This window comes from Moschus berezovskii, chromosome 17 (assembly GCF_049115385.1).
Source record: "Moschus berezovskii isolate FMDL1 chromosome 17, NW_MosBer_1.0, whole genome shotgun sequence".
Taxonomy (NCBI): domain Eukaryota; kingdom Metazoa; phylum Chordata; class Mammalia; order Artiodactyla; family Moschidae; genus Moschus; species Moschus berezovskii.
In genome coordinates, this window is record NC_142476.1 from 5,493,282 (window position 1) to 5,511,671 (window position 18,390).

Sequence of the window (18,390 nt, forward strand, 5' to 3'; positions counted from 1 at the left end):
ATGCTGCGGTCTGAGGAGCATCAGCACAGGCCGGCCCTCAAACTGGAGGGGCTGGGCAGAGGCCATGAGGCGGGTGCACCAGGGCCGCCTCTGGCTGCAGGCAGCGGGCAGGCTGAGAGCCAGGTGGGGGGTGGGAGGGCCCTGCTTTCCCCGGTTGGTTCCCCTCCGCCCTCACTCACAGCCCCACTCGCTTTAGGTTGGTCTGTTTCTGTTGCACACCCTGCTTCCTCCGTTTGCGTTTGTCCCGTCAGCCAGACCTGTGGGTGGTGCGCGGTCATCGTGCTCCGCTCCCCTCCATCCTACCCTCAGGTAACCCAGGCCAACAGCCAGCGCCTCCCCGCCTCTGTTGGGCCGGGAGGAGACCGGGGGAAGGCCGTCCGTGCAGCCTGGGGGTGGCCCTGACTTCCTGAATCGAGTTTGCATGGGCGCCCCTGGGGTTGGCCCAGCAGGTTCTCAGGGTCCCGAAACCATTCAGTGGAGGCAGAAGAAGGAGTGAGGGAGCCGCGCAGATCACCCGGAAGCTCTCCGGTCAAACAGCTCGCAGTCCCCTCCCCGTGCTGGCACCCAGGACCCAAGGCAGCTGGGCCTGGTGGCAGGGAGCCGGCTTCGCTCGGTGGGATCCACGCCGGGCTGTGATGCCCCTCTCGTGTGGCAGGTGTGAGAGGGTGCATGTAGTTCCAAACCCCCACTTCCTCCTTCTCGTTTAAGAAAGATCCAAGCTCACCCTGGTGTGCAGAGGGAGCCAGGGCCTGTCTGTCGGTCACGTGTTTCCTGGGCTCTGCTTCCATGGGGCACAGGGCGTTTCATGGTAAATGAGCTGTGCTGGTAGCATCGACTGTTCCCAACCTTGAAGGTGCCAGGTGACGGTGCCCAGGGTCTCCATCGTTGGCATGGTCTGGACCCCAGCCCGCTGTTCCCTTCTCTCTCTTTCTCACCAATTGTGGGTGTTTTCCCCCAAAACTGATGTATTCTTCTCATCCAGGAAAGATGATCCCTTTCCTGCGCCCATGTCTGCAGTCTCTTAGGGTTGCTGCCCATCTGTTCTGGCCATCTGTGTTTGGCCAAGGTAGTCTGTGTACCAGGTGGACACTTTTGGACCGAGCCGTCCACCTTGGAATGTCTGGGAACTGCTGCTCTTGTGTTTGGCTCAGCTCATATCTGCCTGCCATCCTAGCCCAGCAATGTGTCTGTCCAGCCCGTGGGTCACTCTGCCTATAAGCCCCACTGCTGGGCAGCTCCATGGTGGGTTCTGGATGACAATAAGAGACATGTTGTCTCTTAATTTTCTCCATTTCTTGCGTGGTGTCACCCACAACTCTGGTGGAAAACCCTTGGCCTTGGCTGGGGCATCTTCCAGAGTGCGTTAGCCCACCGGGTTGAGTACTTCAGGGAGGGGTCCTGTGCCTCCAGGTCCACCCTGGACCTCCATCGCTCAGTTATCACCCTGGCTCTCCGTCACTCTCAGGTTACCAGCCTGGTGGTCTCTGCTGGGCAGTGACCGTATTGGTTCTGCAGCCCGTAGTTCCGGCTGTGGTTGGAGGTGACATCCTAGCCCAGCAATGTGTCTGTCCAGCCCATGGGCCACTCTGCCTATAAGCCCCACTGCTGGGCCTTATTTCCCTTTTATCTGTTACCCTAACCCCGCCCTGGGGATTGAAGTCATCTGAATCCCCTTAGACCCGAACACTGGGCAGTTTCCCCTGGAAAGCCTGCCCTTCCCTCCTGCCTGCACATGGCTCTGACAGCTCACTCACTGACTTCCGTCCCTTCCCCCAGAACCTTGCCTTCTTGCCTCTGCCCTCCCAGTCTCTATGGCCCTGTCCATCCCTGGGACAATAGACGCTGTTAGCAGTGGACCAAAAAGAGTGCCGATTCACCAGCCGTGACCGCGGCCAGCTAAGGTGCTGCTGCCACTGCACGGGCAGTGCTGAGCATCCTCTGGGAGGCGCCTGGGAAGCGATTCCTTTCCTCCTGCTCCTCTTGGGCCCCTCTCACTAACGCCTGATTATTGCTGCCAAGCTGAAGGAAAAGCATCTAGTAGCCATCATCAGAGAAAAGCCTTGCTCCAGCCACACTGGGCAGAGTGACCGGGAGAGGGAGGGGTTAAGACTGTGGCAGCATCTTCGTTTCTCGTTCTTGTCTCTGCCCAGTGGAGCCCAGGGAGGACTTGTTCTGGCCCTCTCTGCATCTGTGTTTCTAGGGCTGCTCGCTGGAGTGCCCGGGGATGCATGTGGGCCTCCGGTCAGCCCTGTGTCTGCTTGAGCACGTGTCCCTGCTCGCAGGAGGACCGGCGCCCACAGCAGAGTGTGTGTAGTCTCCAGGGGCTGGAACGCAGAACCACTGCGCACGTGGAGGGCAGCCTCATCTCCGCACTATACAGAGGCGGGTGACTTAACCTAAAAGCGAGTATCAGTTTTCTGATGATGTCTTTTAAGTAGTCATAGCAAAGGTGAGCCTTCTGAAATTATTAGAAAACACACTATTGATAAGGAGCCAAATCAGAGTAGTCCTGTCCAGATGGACAAAATAGCTTCTCAGGGTTCCTTCCAGCAGCTCAGAACAGCAGGAAAAGCCCATGTGTGTCCATGGCCATAGAGCTGCCAGGTACCAGGCCTAGGAGAGAGCTCGCCTTTGCCCTGTGGGTCTCAGACTTGTGTGTGTGTGTGTGTGTGCGCGCGCACACGCGCGTCTGTCTATTTGCCTGTCTTGGTGAGTGGGATAGGAAAATTCCCGCTGGCCGAGCTCTCACATCACCGGGCTTGCATTCCAGGCCTGGGCCACCTGAAATGCATCCTTGAATACTGACTGTGAGAAGGAGAGTTTTTCCCACTACATGTTCCCCCCACGCCCACCTTCCTGGTGTCCGTGTTGACTGGGGTTTGGGGAACGTAGCGCTATGTGTCCTGACCTTGTCTGGGAATCTCTGGAATGCATGGGGCACGGTCAGTTGCCCACTGTGACCTCTGTGTTCAGTGCCCTCAGGCCCAATAAAGCCTCTGATCCTATAAATAGGGAAGCAGCTAGAATCCCAGGAACAGTCCCTCCTTTTCTATGGGGCACTTGTAACATGGAGGCCCAGGGGAATGAAAAAGGCTTTTGTTGGTCAGGCTCTTGTTGAGAAGGCTTGCTGCTACTGCTAAGTCACTTCAGTCGTGTCTGACTCTGTGCGACCCCATAGACGGCAGCCAACCAGGCTCCCCCATCCCTGGGATTCTCCAGGCAAGAGTACTGGAGTGGGGTGCCATTGCCTTCAGGATCTCTTAATTCTTGAGAGAAGCTTTCTGGCAGTTTTCTCTCTGGTTTCCTTCTTGCTCCAGCCCTTTTCTGGAGAGTAGGGATAGTATTTTCCTAAACTTCTGGAGATTTGAGATAAGATAGGATATCTCTCTTTCTTGGAAGTTCAGTTCAGTCGCTCAGTCATGTCCAACTCTTTGCGACCCCATGAATCACAGCACACCAGGCCTCCCTGTCCATCACCAACTCCCGGAGTACACTCAAACTCATGTCCATCGAGTCGGTGATGCCATCCAGCCATCTCATTCTCTGTCGTCCCCTTCTCCTTCTGCCCCCAATCCCTCCCAGCATCAGAGTCTTTTCCAGTGAGTCAACTCTTCGCATGAGGTGGCCAAAGTATTGGAGTTTCAGCTTTAGCATCAGTCCTTCCAATGAACACCCAGGACTGATCTCCTTTAGAATGGACTGGTTGGATCTCCTTGCACTCCACGGGACTCTCAAGAGTCTTCTTCACCACCACAGTTCAAAAGCATCAATTCTTCGGCACTCAGCTTTCTTCACAGTCCAACTCTCACATCTATACGTGACCACTGGAAAAACCATAGCTTTGACTAGACGGACCTTTGTTGGCAAAGTCTCTGCTCTTTAATAAGCTGTCTATGCTGGTCATAACTTTCCTTCCAAGGAGTAAGCGTCTTCTAATATCATGGCTGCAATCAGCATCCACAGTGATTTTGGAGCCCCAAAAAATAAAGTCTGACACTGTTTCCAGTGTTTCCCCATCTATTTCCCGTGAAGTGATGGGACCAGATGCCATGATCTTACTTTTCTGAATGTTGAGCTTCAAGCCAACTTTTTCACTCTCCTCTTTCACTTTCATCAAGAGGCTTTTGAGTTCCTCTTCACTTTCTTGCCATAAGGGTGGTGTCATCTGCATATCTGCGGTTATTGATATTTCTCCCAGCAATCTTGATTCCAGCTTGTGCTTCTTCCAGCCCAGCGTTCCTCATGATGTACTCTGCATAGAAGTTAAATAAGCAGGGTGACAATATACAGCTTTGACGTACTCCTTTTCCTATTTGGAACCAGTCTGTTGTTCCATGTCCAGTTCTGACTGTTGCTTCCTGACCTGCATACAGGTTTCTCAAGACGCAGGTCAGGTGGTCTGGGATTCCCATCTCTTTCAGAATGTTCCACAGTTTATTGTGATCCACACAGTCAAAGGCTTTGGCATAGTCAGTAAAGCAGAAATAGATGGTTTTCTGGAACTCTCTTGCTTTCTCCATGATCCAGCGGATGTTGGCAATTTGATCTCTGGTGCCTCTGCCTTTTCTAAAACCTGCTTGAACATCTGGGAGTTCATGGTTCACATATTGCTAAAGCCTGGCTTGGAGAATTTTGAGCATGACTTTACTAGCGTGTGAGATGAGTGCAATTGTGTGGTAGTTTGAGCATTCTTTGGCATTGCCTTTCTTTGGGATTGGAATGAAAACTGACCTTTTCCAGTCCTGTGGCCACTGCTGAGTTTTCCAAATTTGCTGGCATATTGAGTGCAGCACTTTCACAGCATCATCTTTCAAGATTTGAAATAGCTCAACTGGAATTCTATCACCTCCACTAGGTTTGTTCGTAGTGATGCTTTCTAAGGCCCACTTGACTTCACATTCCAAGATGTCTGGCTCTAGGTCAGTGATCACACCATCGTGATTATCTTGGTCATGAAGATCTTTTTTTGTGGAGCTCTTCTGTATATTCTTGCCACCTCTTCTTAATATCTTCTGCTTCTGTTAGGTCCATACCATTTCTGTCCTTTATCGAGCGCATGTTTGCATGAAATGTTCCCTTGGTATCTCTAATTTTCTTGAAGAGATCTCTTGTCTTTCCTATTCTGTTGTTTTCCTCTATTTCTTTGCATTGATCGCTGAGGAAGGCTTTCTTATCTCTCTTTCCTCTTCTTTGGAACTCTGCATTCAGATGCTTGTATCTTTCCTTTTCTCCTTGGAAGTTAGAGTTCCCTATTTGTGTCTTAAGGACTTCCCTGATAGCTCAGTTGGTGAAGAATCCGCCTGCAGTGCAGGTGACCCTGGTTCGATTCCTGGGTCAGGAAGATCCGCTGGAGAAGGGATAGGCTACCCACTCCAGTATTCTTAGGCTTCCCTGGTGGCTCAGTCAGTAAAGAATCTGCTGCAATGCCGGAGACCTGGGTTCAATCCCTGGATTGGTAAGATCCTCTGGAGAAGGGAACAGCTACCCACTCCAGTATTATGGCCTGGAGAATTCCATGGACAGAGGAGCCTGGCAGACTACCGTCCATGGGGTCACAAAGAGTCAGACACAGCTGAGTGATACCCTACCTTCTGCCCTGTTAGCGGAAAGTAGACTGGTCGGATCACAGGAGGTAGAGGTAAGGAGGAGAGGCGTCCCTGGCTCTCTTGGTTTCCCCATCATTCTTCTCAGCGTTAGTGATACCGAGACTGAAGAGTAATAGGCCAGCCCTTTGTTCGCATCCACGGCTCTTCTGTAGAAAGAAAGGGGGTCTGTGCAAACTCTGTCGTGATAGACTGAACCCCCTACGGCTGACCCCTGTCAAAGGGTAGCTTTGAATGGGAGATGAGAAAGTAAGAGTTACGGCAGATGTGAAGCCCTCTGAAGATTTACGCAGAAAAGCAGCGCGCGTGTGCCTCACTCGTAACTTGGGATTTCTGCATTTACTGTGGACTGGGGAGGCTGGGCCCAGGACCCAGATGTCCTAGAGAGAAAGGCAGTTATTAAAGCTAGGGTGGTGGTGGTTGTTTAGTCGCTAAGTTATGTCCAACTCTTTGTGAGCCCCTGGACTGCTGCACGCCAGCCTTCTGTGTCCTTCACTATCTCCCTGAGTTTGCTCAAACTCATGTCCATTGAGTCCGTGATGCCATTCAACCATCTTATCCTCTGGCACCCCCAGGATGGACTTGGGTAGTTGCAGGAAGGACCATCCCCGGGCAGAGAAGAGTGTAAGAAAGGCAGGAAGTGAGTAAGAGCTGAGAGCCTGGGGCAGGGGTGGCGGTGGCGGCAGAGAAGAGGAAGCGCGGGGCAAGGCTGGCCCGCAGAGTGGGGATGGCTCTCTCTCTCTGTCGTTGCGTTTGGGTGGTATTAGAACTCAAGCAGGCGGGAGGAAGTGTCGTTTGGGAGTAAATGATTGGGAATGGGAGGCTTCCTGGTGCTCCTGCAGACAGGGCCCTGCCAGCTGCCCATCTCAAGGCCCGGGCCCCAGGCCTGGACCCAAGTGATTCTGCTCGGCCTCTGCTGGGTGACGTTTGGCCTGGGACTGCATGTCATCCCTGGGGTCTGAGCGACTCAGTACGTGTGCCATCTTCATCACTGCCCTTGGCTGGGTGCATGCTGGGTGCTTTGAGCCACATAGGCCATGAGAAGAAAATGAAACACACAGGCTTCATTCTCTTCCCTTCCTGTGGCCCTGTTCTCTTTGACTGCGACTTGCCTGACCCATCTGTCCTGCTTGGGGAGCCTTCCGGTCACTCATTTCCATCTGTCCCGTGGGCTGCCTGCCTTGCACGCGGGCCGTGCATCCAACCTTGGGACAGCCAGACCGACCAGACGCAGCTCTTTTACATTTCCCCTTAGCGCCTCCCACGTCGCCCCCGACCACGGTGGGTGCGCCTGGCACGGTGAGCAGTACCGATGCCACTGCCGCCGCCGCCACCACCGAAGCCACAACAGTCCCCACCGTCCAACCTGTCGCACCTACCACCACCGCCACCACCGAAGCCACAGCCACTGCGGCCGCCGCCGCCACCACCACGGACAGCCCCGCCACTACCAGGAGTGAGATCCGAGAACCCGGTACCGCCTGCCGTCCGCGCCCCTGCCCTCCGTCCGCAGGCTTCCCCAGACAGGAGCGGGCAGCCTGGACTCTCAGGCTGGTGGCCGCGAGGCACAGAGCACCCTGCGCCCACTCTTTGGGGGGTTTCCACCGCTCAGACCCCGTGTCCTGCCCTCAGATCCTTGTTCTTTAACAGAGGCTACACCACGCAGGCAGGAACTCTAGGGCCCAGACGGTAGGGCCACCTCCAGCTCCACACTGAGGGATCGGCTGAGGGCTGAGCACTGCAGAGAGGGCGAGGCAGGAAGGAGAGGGGCAGACATTGAACTGGCCTATGAAGGCCTCCTGCCCTCGCCGTGTTGCCCCAGCCTAGCGGCATAGCCTGGGGAGGGGGGGGTAGCCGGCCGAGCCGGGCGGCTCTGTTCCCAGAACCCCGCACCTCCCTTGAGCCTCTCCTGGAAAAGCAGGTTTATAGGCCTTTTTTTATAAGGTCAGAGCTGCCAGGAAATGGTACTGCCGAGGAGTCCTGAAATGCTGGCGAGTGCTCTGTTGCTCTCACCCCTCGTATTCCCCACCCCCCGGATATACACACGGAGGGAAAACCACAGGCTTTCTAGGGGCCCCTGGGAAGGATCGATCCCAGGGCTGGCCTGCTGAGCCCAGACAATGTGCTGTTCCTGCATCAGGCAGCCAGGCCCGGAAACTCTGCACTTCTAGCTCGCGGAGACCCCTCAGGGACCCAGCAGTGCTTCTGAGAACTGACATCAAACACTCCTTTTACCGCAGAGGGGAGGGCTTCCAGCTTGTGGAGCCCAGAGACTGTCAAGCCAGTGCGATGCAGCGGCAGGGCTGCTGACAGGAAGCGCCCAGAACGCTCCTCCAGCAGCTGCAGGGCTGTAGGCCCCCCTCTCTCCTGGGCGTATCCCTCCACCTGCCAAGGCTACACTCACCCCACCCCTGTTCTGTCAGCACCCGAGTGAGAATGGAGGCTTAATGCACATGCGAGTCTTTTCTTTAATCCAATTACATGGAGTTGTGTGAGCCATACCTGAGACTCGCAATGTGTAGCTGACATGATACTCCTCAGACCTTGAAAACTGATTTGGCTTAGAGCTGCAGTATCGAAAATGTAAACAGCCTGCTCTGCAGGAAGAAGTTGGCTAAGGAGAAACCTGCTAGGCTGTCAGAAGCTGCCGCTGGCAGTTTGGTGATGGGTGTTCTTTGGGGCACGGGAGGCTTTAGGTGGGCCTTTGTCCCACTTGGATGCTCCGAGTTCACAGAAGAGATGTACTGAGAATGAAGGCAGGGAGTGGGTCTTGCTCCTTCTGGAAGGGTTGGCCCTGCTGCCACGGAGGACGAGCCTGTGGACGCACATGCAGAATCGTAGCTGCACCTGAGATGCCGCGGGGGCCGGGCTGCCCTCCGAGCTCGTCCTTACGGGGCTCCCTCAACATCCCCGCTCCCTGCACGCAGCGCAGCGGCTCGGCTGCCAGGGTTTCCAAAAGGAATGTTCATCTTTATCACGTCTTAAACTGAGGATGAGATTGTTCTTAAGTTTACCTTTCTTTTCAGGGTGAAATGGCGCTTTGTCCTTAAGTTCTCCTGTTTTGATCTCAAGGGATACCCCTTGAGTCTCACACCTCAGGAGTCGACAGAACAATCCCTGCTTCCCTTCAGTTCTTATTGTTTTTATAGTCATTGATAGCTTTCCTTCTTGCTGCGTCTCTCTGAGCTTTTCATCTCTTTAATGATCATCATCTTGGTATTTCTAGATGGCAGAGCCTTCCTCCATCTCTCACTAAAAACCATTTGGTTTCCCATTGCTTGACCTTATCTAATAGTGCTCCCATTTCCATTAACTTTAAGACAGTCAGCCTTGGGTCAGGGTTGTATTGGTAGTCAAACTGTTTATACCCAAATCCTTGGGCTTATTTTCAGGGTCCAGAGCTGAGGAGGGAAAATGTCAAGTCCCCAAACCATAACCAATCACAGTTCACTCCCACTAGAAAGAGCCATGAGCTTCTAAGGAGCTGGGATGCAGGCTGACTTAAAGCAGCCGATACAGTGGAAACCGTTGACAGATCAGTAAAGAAGCCTGCCTCTGCCCTGCCCGCAGAGAAGGCCTGGCGCCATCAATGGAATCTCTTTCTTGCTCCTCACCCAAAACGAGTTACATTCACCTGGGACGACCGGCAGCTGACAGTTGTAGTAGAAAAGGCGCTTCTTTGGAGTGAGGACCAGGAGATCGTTTATCACTTCCCCAGCCCTGCAGACTCAGTCACATGTCAGATAGATAATGAATACACGCATCACCAATGTACCCTATTCATTTATTTTTGACAAGTGAGTTGGTGACAGTGCCCCTTTGCGTGCTGATGAAATATACAGGAGCCACACTGGTAAAGTCTTTGAAATACAAGGCTTCATGCTAGTACTCCACTATTAAATCTTTGCTGAGAAATGGGGTACAGAGACTGCTGGGATGTTGAAAAATGATTACGTTTGAAGATTACTGCCATTCTCCTGCCCACAGGCTATGGTTCCAGACGGTGTGATAGCTTTGATAAAGTAGCTTCCAGCTCATAGGAACTAGATAATTAATGTCTTCTGTGTTGCATGGAGATCAGGCCTCAAAGATACAGTGCTGAGACGCCAACAGAACAGGATTCTTCTGGCGTCTGGACCTCCGACTACTGGGTGTCAAGAGGAGTTCTCTTCCTTGGCCCCATGAGAGGGAGAGGAAGGATTCGCACTCTCTTCTTGGAGCCCTGGGGTTTTAGGCCCAAGTCCGTTAGACAGTCTGAGGCCATTTTTCACGGAGTTCAGCGTCTTGGTGACCAAGAATGACCCCAAGGGCTCCGCGTAAGTTGCCGCTGTCCGTCTCCAGTTTCAGGAGCGCAGTAAGGTTTTCATTTGGTCTTGTCCTTTGTGCAGATCTCATCACGACTCTCGAGTGGCTTTTCAAGATACCTTTTTCCCTCCTGTAGAATGTCTGTAGTTGATGGGAAAGAGGCACATCTCCACCCCCACCGCCCACCCTGTCTGCATCCTAGCTAACAGGGCTTTTCACTGGCCCTTTTCACTGCACCGCTGAAATCTGTGACAAGGGACCTAAAAGGGGAAGAACCCTGGTTAGGGCCTCCGGTGGCCTGGACCACACCCGCTCTTTCATTCGCACCCCTGCCTATGTGGACACACAGTTTCCAGCTCTGCCTCACACACAGGGCCTCTGACTGCACTGCTCGTGCCTGGATGGCAACCTCTGGCCTGGCTGCCAAGGCTGCAGCTTGGAGCTCCGTCAGGCCCTGTGCGCAGCCCCTTCCCACTTACCCTGTCCTAGCTGCCCGTGTGTGTGTGTCTGTCTGTCTGTCTCCAGTGCTGCCTCCCTCCTCACCACTAACTCCTCTTCTAACCCCCGCCAGCCCCCGACGAGCAGTCCATCTGGAACGTCACTGTGCTCCCCAACAGTAAATGGGCCAACATCACCTGGAAGCACAATTTCGGGCCCGGAACTGACTTTGTGGTTGAGTACATCGACAGTAAGCATTGCTGTGTGGGTGCGGCAGCAGTTGCTGTGGGTAGCGCAGATGCCTTTAAAGAGGCCCAGGGCACTCCCCCGGGCTCAGGGAGGCCTTTCAGCTGCTCCACCTTGGCTTCATGAAGTCGATACGTGCTCAGGCAGCAGGGGTGGGAAGAGCAAACTCAAGGTGAAGGAAGGGGTTTCTACAGCCATCAGTGGCGGTCCAGGGGTGCCTTGCTCAGCGGCGAGGGAGGTGGCCTGGCTGAGGGCCCTTTGTCCATTTCCTGCCCAGGACAAGGGTTTTGACAGCACCCCAGTGAGCTCACTCTTGCTGCTGTGTGGATTCCTTCACTTAGGATAGGATCCATACTCAGCGTCTCCCCTGGACAGTTGGACTCCCAACTGTACTTTGCTCACAGAGGGACGCCAGCTGCCAACAGGTCAGAGACACCGTCCAGGGTCACACGTCTCAGCTTGAGCTGACCTGATCCTCCTTTACTGGATATTTGTGAGAATGGAGTTAGGTCAGGGTAGCTGGGTGAAGGCCCCATTCCGGAGGGCTCAGACCCGCCTTGCTGGCCTGTTGGACTTGTGCTAGAAGGGCACCCGGAGCTCAGAGAGAGAACAAAGCCAGCCCTCGGTTCTCTGCGGTTGGAGAGAGAGCCACACCCACAGAACCCAGAACTGCTAGCTTGTCATACTTTTTCAGTGCTTCCCGTGACCATCATCCACCCCGCCCCACAGACACCCAGGCTGTCGCTCCTCCTGAAGTGCGGGCTCACGTGGCGAGGAATGAGAGGGGAAACCGGGAGTGCGGGCCGAGGAGCAGAGGCCCGTCTTCCCTCCTCCACCCTGCGGGGTGCTGAGTTACCCTCTGCAGGGTAGCGGAGTGCTGGCTGACACCCTGAGAGCCTAAGGAAGCGGGGCCTCGTGTGCTCAGCGCCTCAGCCTGTGGCGAGCACAGAAAGCCTCACCAGGGGCAGTGTCCTGTGGGACGGCCCAGCCCCCGCCACCCCTGCCGCGCCTCCACTGTTGACAGGCGCCCAGGCGTCTAAGCATTGCCTCTCCAGCTCCCCGTGCCCGGCCTTAGGCTGACTGAGGTTTCTGTTCCCCAGGCAACCATACGAAAAAAACTGTCCCTGTTAAGGCCCAGGCCCAGCCCGTACAGCTGACAGACCTCTATCCCGGGATGACATACACGTTGCGCGTTTATTCCCGGGACAACGAGGGCATCAGCAGTGCCGTCATCACCTTTATGACCAGTGCAGGTGAGAGGGGTCCGGCCTGGCCGTCCCCGGCAAGCATGGGCATGTCGTGCTCATCCTCAGCTTCCCGCTTGTCTATCCTCCCGGGAAGGAAGACTCGTCCTCCCGTTCCTCACCTTGCATGGCGCAGCTCGGCTCTTCTTAATGTCAGTCTGCAGCTACCGGCAAGACAGAATGAGCCAAAAGTGCATGCCACCAGAGAGGAAACTGCGCGTCTGACCCTGTGGGGATGAGGGGGCATCAGAGGGAAGCAAGGCCATGCAGCCTGAGGACAGTGGGACTCCCCTGGCCTCCACGAGGGCTCGGTGTGAGCATCAGCATGGTCTTTGTGTGGGAGTCTGGGGGCAGTGCGACCTGGCCTCACACGGGCTCGCTTCCTGCATGTGGGTTTAGGCGATAGGACCAGGTCTTTACCCCAGAATCTTCCCAGGAACCAAAGCAGGGATCAGCATGTATGGCATTGCCTTGCCGCTGTCAACTGTTGTTTAAAAACTCCAAAGCGTGTTACCCGAATTGTTTGGAGCTTTTAACTTTGCCCCAGGTTTGTCATGGCTTAAAGGTAGTTGACCTTTTGTTGCACTGGGGAGGAGAAACTTTCCAGTCCTAGAAGAGCTCTGGATCTGTCAGGGCTTCAGCTGTGGATGGAGAAGCTTCTTCATTTGTACCAAACCAACAGGGAAACTGGGGCTCAGTGAACAAGGTTCAGAAATCTCTCTGTTGGTCAGGGTGGCTGGCAGTCTGGAGACTGAGGGCACTTGCTTGTCTGTTTGTGTGTCAGCTGGGCAAGCTGGCCAAGGGGCCAGTTTGCTAAGCCCTGGGGAAAGGATGAGTTTGGGGAAAAAGAAAAGAAGGGCCCAGTCCCTGCCCTCAGGCACGTCCTGCTCGGGCGCAGGTTACTAGACCCAAGGCTGAAGGAAAGAGCACACCGTGGTTTATGTGAAGTTCTAACTGTGGACTTATGTGTCCTTCTGTGCCTGGCTTGAGGAGGCTGACCCTGGCGGCGTGTGTCTCGAGAGTCTCAGCCCGTGTGTGTAATGCCTCCCCCCACCCCCTGTAGCCTGGCCCCTCCCGGTCTGGGTGTCCCGGCCTCCTCCCCGTGTCTCTGCCTGCTCTGCGCATGTGCATGTCCGTGCCTGTCCATGCCATCAAGACTCGGGGAGGCTGAGTCCTGCTGCCTGCCTGAGGCTAGCCAGGCCAGCTCGGGCAGGAAGTCTGCAAGTAGCCGGGTCATCTTGGGAGCCAGGCCAGGAGACTGGGCAGTTGACTCACTGAAGCAGGTGGCTGGACTCCGTCTGACCCAGTCAGGGGTCCAAGCTGTTGCTCACCGGTGCTTGTGTTTGCTTTTGCTTTGTTACAAACTTGAGTCCAGCCCAGAGGCAGAAAGCAAGGATGAGATCTGATGATAGAGTTCCATGCTAGGGAATGCAGCGAAAGCCAGCTCAGCCTGCTCGCAGAGGTTAACTTCACCCAGTGCTGAGCCCAGGGGCTGTGGGTGTGGGTTGGGGAGAAAGAGCCAGAGGGGAAAGGGTCAGTCCCTGCCCTCAGGGACGTCCCAGGCTGCTGTGATGTCCCAGCATTCCATGCAAAGAAAAACGATGACAGCGGTTGACGATGCACTTCTGAACACTGACTCAGATGTTCATCTCTCCTTTCCTGTGGCTGCTCTGGAGAGGCTGACCCCATAGCTCGCTTTCAGGGTGGGTGAGGCCTGCAGCGCTCGCATGTGACCCACCTCCTCCCCAGGCCAGCTGGAAATGGCAGGCTCGTGACCCTCGCTCTGGGCACTTACTGCTCCCTTTCCTCACGGGCTGGCTGGAAATGACTCTGTGCAAACCACATAGAGAAGAAACATATTTTCACTTTCTAAACTTCGTGTGTGCCTGTGTGTGTGTCCAGAGCCTCTGAAAATACACAAAGGAGTGGGTGGACTCCAGAGCCAGGTTCACACAAGCCTCTCCCCGGTCCCTGTGTCTCATCGAGTTTATGACCATCTTGGGGCCCAACCACTGGGCTTTAGACAACCACAGACTATCACTTCTGTCCACAGACTCAAACTTGTTACAATGGCTCATGCAGGAAATGGAAAAAAAAAAAAAAAACCACAAGGAATGCTCACAGGCTCCCTGTTACCAGAAAGATCCCACATGAGAAGTTAATCACTTTCTTGAAGCTTTTGAAGCCAAAGAGGCCTGAGGGGCCCCAACACATAACCCTGGATTCCAAGAGACCTGTCAGCTCTCACATCCTGGAGCAGGCTGGATGGGGTGCTGACAGGGGCCCAGCGAGACAGACAGCAAGCTGCCTTAGGCTTCAGGGACGTGGGAGGAGGGACATTAGGGGAGCCACCTGTGGTCGGCCTCTTTTTGCTGTGCTGGGAGAAACCCAGGATGGAGTGAGGTGAAGATGGAAAGGTGTGAAGTGACGCGTAAGTGAGGGCAGCCACGCCAAACTGCATTTGAAGAAAGCCCATCCCTGTCATATTGGTTCATCCACCCTATTTCTGAAATACAATTTTTCTGCCTGCTTTGAGTGACTGGCCTCTCTCCAGTAATCAAACCAATTTCGTCTTGATTAGAGTGAAGAGTTAAGGGAACTGTCTGCTTTGCAAGTGAACTACACATTTCTGAGTGGGGTTGCAGAGTATGGGTGTAGAAGGCACACAAAATATGACCTCTAGGCCACAGTAGGAGATAATAGAACCTGTGTGTTCCCGGTGAACAGGTGCTGTCCTGGGTTCCGTTAGCACCAGCAAAGGTTGTAAATGTAGATATTCACTGATCTTGGGATGCTGCTATTACTGTGACCATTAGGGATCTGGAAACATGTTGAATGGATCGATTAAGAATGGTCTTCGCAGACAAATGTAACTGCCCTGAAGCCCTGCAAAAAATGCCGCCTCCTCTCAGAGTCTTTGAAGTCATATGAGTGAGATTATGTCCTAAATTTCTTTTGGTTCTTGAGAAACTAAATCATTTTGGTGGAGTCTGATTGAGCCCACCTTAACCCAGATCCCACTGGGTTTTTTGTTTCTTTGTTATTGTGTATCATTGACATTGATTAGTTTTAAGCGTACAACATAATCATTTGATCTATGCAAAATGATTATCACTACTGATCTATGCAAAATGATTATCACTACAAGTTTAGTTAACGTCTATCACCAAACATAGTTACAAAATCTGCTTGGTTTTGAAGAGCCTTGTGTGTCTGAACTTCACAGAAAATTCTTTGATCTTTTCAGTGAGGACTGAAAGTAACATTTGAACTTTGCATGGTGATGTCAGGAATGGAAAGCTATATTTAATTTGTAAATTTCTCATATGGCCACCTTCCCTGGAATTGTGCCTTTCTTTCCCAAGAGAAAGGAGTCTCATGGGAGACAGCTGTCAGCAAGATAGTGGAGCAAACAGGTCACTGCAGACATTCAAACCAATTTCTTTGCAAAAGGTGGGGACCACCTTTCAAACATAAGTTGAAGTGACTCCTTCATCCCAGTGCCCAGGTGGCATGTGGTGAAGCCAATATCCTTGTGACCCTTCTGCTGGTATCAAGAAAAAATGAAAGAGATAGCCCATGTTATCCTTAATTGTGGTGTTGGTTTATTTGCTAAGTCATGTCCAACTCTTGCAACCCCATGGACTGTAGCCTGGCAGGCTTCTCTGTCTATGGGATTTCCCAGGCAAGGATGCTGGAATGGGTTGCCATTTCCTTCTCTATAGTTATATTAAGATTAAACTGGCCATTCGTCAGTAAGTAGTCGGCGACGAGTTGTTAGGTGCCCAGCATCATGCTAAGGGCAAGGGGGCTCAAAGGATCGCAGGGCTCCAGCCTTTGCAATATCATCGGACATCAGAACCCAGGAAACAGAGCAATTGAGTGTTGCCTTATATGGAGTAAATGGGGTTGAAATTGGAGTTGAGAGACTGGTGTTAGCTGCAGGAGTCAGAGATTCAGGAAGGAGGGGGTTGAATGTGGAAAGGGGAAGGACAGGAAGGGTGGCTGTCTAAGCTCTCCGGGGCAGGGTGGGGAGGGTGCGGAAGGGGTCGACCAGGGCACCTGACTTGATTGAAGTCTAGAAACATAACAGCATGATGTGTCATTGTATCCTTGGAGTCTGACGAACACAGCGGTGAGTGGAGCCCTTTAGAACTGGGTAGTGACGTGACTACGGGAGACATCTTGAAGGAGTAAACGACAGCCCTTAGAGGTGAGTTGTGAAGGCACCGGCAGGAGCGGGGGCAGACGGGTGACCCAGGGAGATGTCAGGAGCGAGCCCTGGGCTTACAGTGTGGGACTGGCTAGAAGGACAAGGAGAGAGGAAAGAAGTTAGGAAAGGCACGGCCAGAGGACAGGTGAGAGTCCAGGGAGCTGCGGTGAGTCAGGAAAGACGCCCCTGGTGGCGCTGGGTGAGCGTGGAGCACGGCGGGCTTTGAGGCCAGCACCCTGGGACACAGAAGGAAGTTGGCAGGAGCTGGCGATGATGGCGGAAGGTTGGAGCATTTACCTGCAAGAGGACAGTGTGCGCAGGAGGGCCAAGAAGTCTGGCAGGTTCCCCAGAAATGTCTGAGAGCAGGGAGCTTCAGCGTGTTTAACAGAGAGAGGGAAGAGACAGCACTGGGAAGAAACAGAGCTCCTCACAGGACTGAGCCTCCAAGGACGCCAGCTGTCGGGGCCCTGCAGAGGGGAGAGAGGAGAGCCCTGTCGGATATGGGAGGAGACGGTCGTAGAGGCTGTGAAGCTTCAGTGGTCTCCAGGGGGAGCAGGGGAGCGCGACACCAAGACACAGACTCAGGGAGAGGGTCCCGTCGGGTCGGCAGGAGGGTGGCCAGGCTGCCGCGGAAGCCCCGTTGAAGTGTGACTCTGTGAGTCTGTGATGGGCTGGTTTGCATCTTAAGCCAGCAAAGCTCGCTATAAGAGCAGAAGATGCCGTAACTGCCGCCGGGGCCCGCAGCTGGTGACTGAGCCATGTGCTGGCACAGGTGACACAAGGGAGGGCAGCATGGAGCCTGAGGGAGGCAGAGCCCCACCCGGCCGAGAGGGTGAGAGGGTGGGCCACGGGCCGGAAGCCAAGCAGCAGGTGTGAACCGACTGCCCCGTGTTCCGGGCTCTGGCCCGGACTGGGGACGACAGTCCCTCCAGTCCCTGACAGCCCTTCCTTCAAGGAGCTACCTTCTGAGTGGAGTGGTGAAGAGCACAGACTCAAACCAGACGGCCTGGGCTCACAGCTCAGCTCTGCCACTTACCAGTTCCAGGGCCCTGAGCCGAGCACTAACCTCAGCACCATGGTTGCCTCACCTATGAAACAGGGTAATAGTACAAATCCACCTTTTTGCCTTTTCATACTGCTCGTGGGGTTCTCAAGGCAAGGATGCTGAAGAGGTTTGCCATTCCCTTCTCCAGGGGACCACACTTTGTCAGACCTCTCCACCATGAAACATCTGTCTCGGCTGCCTCTGCACAGCATGGCTCATAGCTTCATTGAGTTACACAAGGCTGTGATCCGTGTGATCATTTTGGTTAGTTTTCTGTGATTGGACTTTTCATTCTGGAGGCCATGGGATTGCAGTTCTTGCTTCTTCTTAAGGAGGAGAAGGGATAACAGGACGAGATGGTTGGATGGCATCACTGACTCAATGGACATGAGTTTGAGCAAGCTCTGGGAGATGGTGAAGGACAGGGAAGCCTGGCGTGCTGCAGTCCACGGGGTCGCAAAGAGTCAGACATGACCTAGTAACCGAACAGCAAATCCACCCTATGGGACTGTTGTGAGGGTTAATCTAGACAATTGTGAGAAAGTGCTTTGAGCCGTGTCAGCCCATAGGAAGTGCTTACGAGTGTAAGCTGTTGGCTGTGGTATAGCCAGTTGTTAGAAGTGCCGTGAAAAGGGCAGATTCAGTCCTGCAGCTAGAGTGGCTGGGTTTTGTCTTAGCTGGGAAGGTCCAGGAAGGCCTCTCTGAAGAGATGACATTCGATGAGGCCGCCATCTGCAGACAGAGCAGCAGATGCAGAGGACCACAAGGCAGGCGTGGGAGCGGCCGGAGCGGCCAGGGTGGTGGGAGATGGGACTGATGGAGCCCGGCGGATCAGGATAAGGAATAGAGGAGTTTTTCCTAATGGTAACGAGAAACGTTGGAGGTTGAAGTAAGGAAGTAATCTGATCCTGTGTGTGGCTTGGGAAGACCTCTCAGATCTTGTGTGGGATGTAGCCTGTGGACGCAGGGGTGGGACTTCCCCCACAGCACCCGGATCAGCGTGGTCATGGCCATGTTTTTATGGAACTTCCCAGCCCAGACTGCCTGGGCAGCCAGACTGCAGAGAGAAGGGAAGGTCTTGTTCATCAGTCTTCATTGTTTATGGAGACCCAGCTTGGTGCAAGGCCCTTGGCTGGACGCTGAGAACATGGTAGAGACAGTTCCTCTGCCCACAAAGAGCACAGAGTAGGCCACACCTGGATGCCTGCCCCTCCCGATGGTGGGGTGCAGACCCTGGGGTGCAGCCTGGGGTCACTCCCTGCTGCTGTGCTGCTCCCCTCAGAGGCCCGGAGCCTC

General features: G+C 54.1%; 1 protein-coding gene across 2 annotated transcripts in view; it reads left to right on the plus strand.

The window, feature by feature from the left end:
- NFASC (neurofascin) overlaps positions 1 to 18,390 on the plus strand; it is a 211,221-nt gene that overhangs the window by 185,497 nt on the left and 7,334 nt on the right. For both annotated transcript variants that reach the window (XM_055420055.2, XM_088845132.1), the window contains 3 exons: positions 6,859 to 7,077; positions 10,480 to 10,596; positions 11,693 to 11,845. In XM_055420055.2, coding sequence (XP_055276030.2) covers positions 6,859 to 7,077; positions 10,480 to 10,596; positions 11,693 to 11,845 — 489 coding nt within the window. The remainder of the gene's footprint in view (positions 1 to 6,858; positions 7,078 to 10,479; positions 10,597 to 11,692; positions 11,846 to 18,390) is intronic.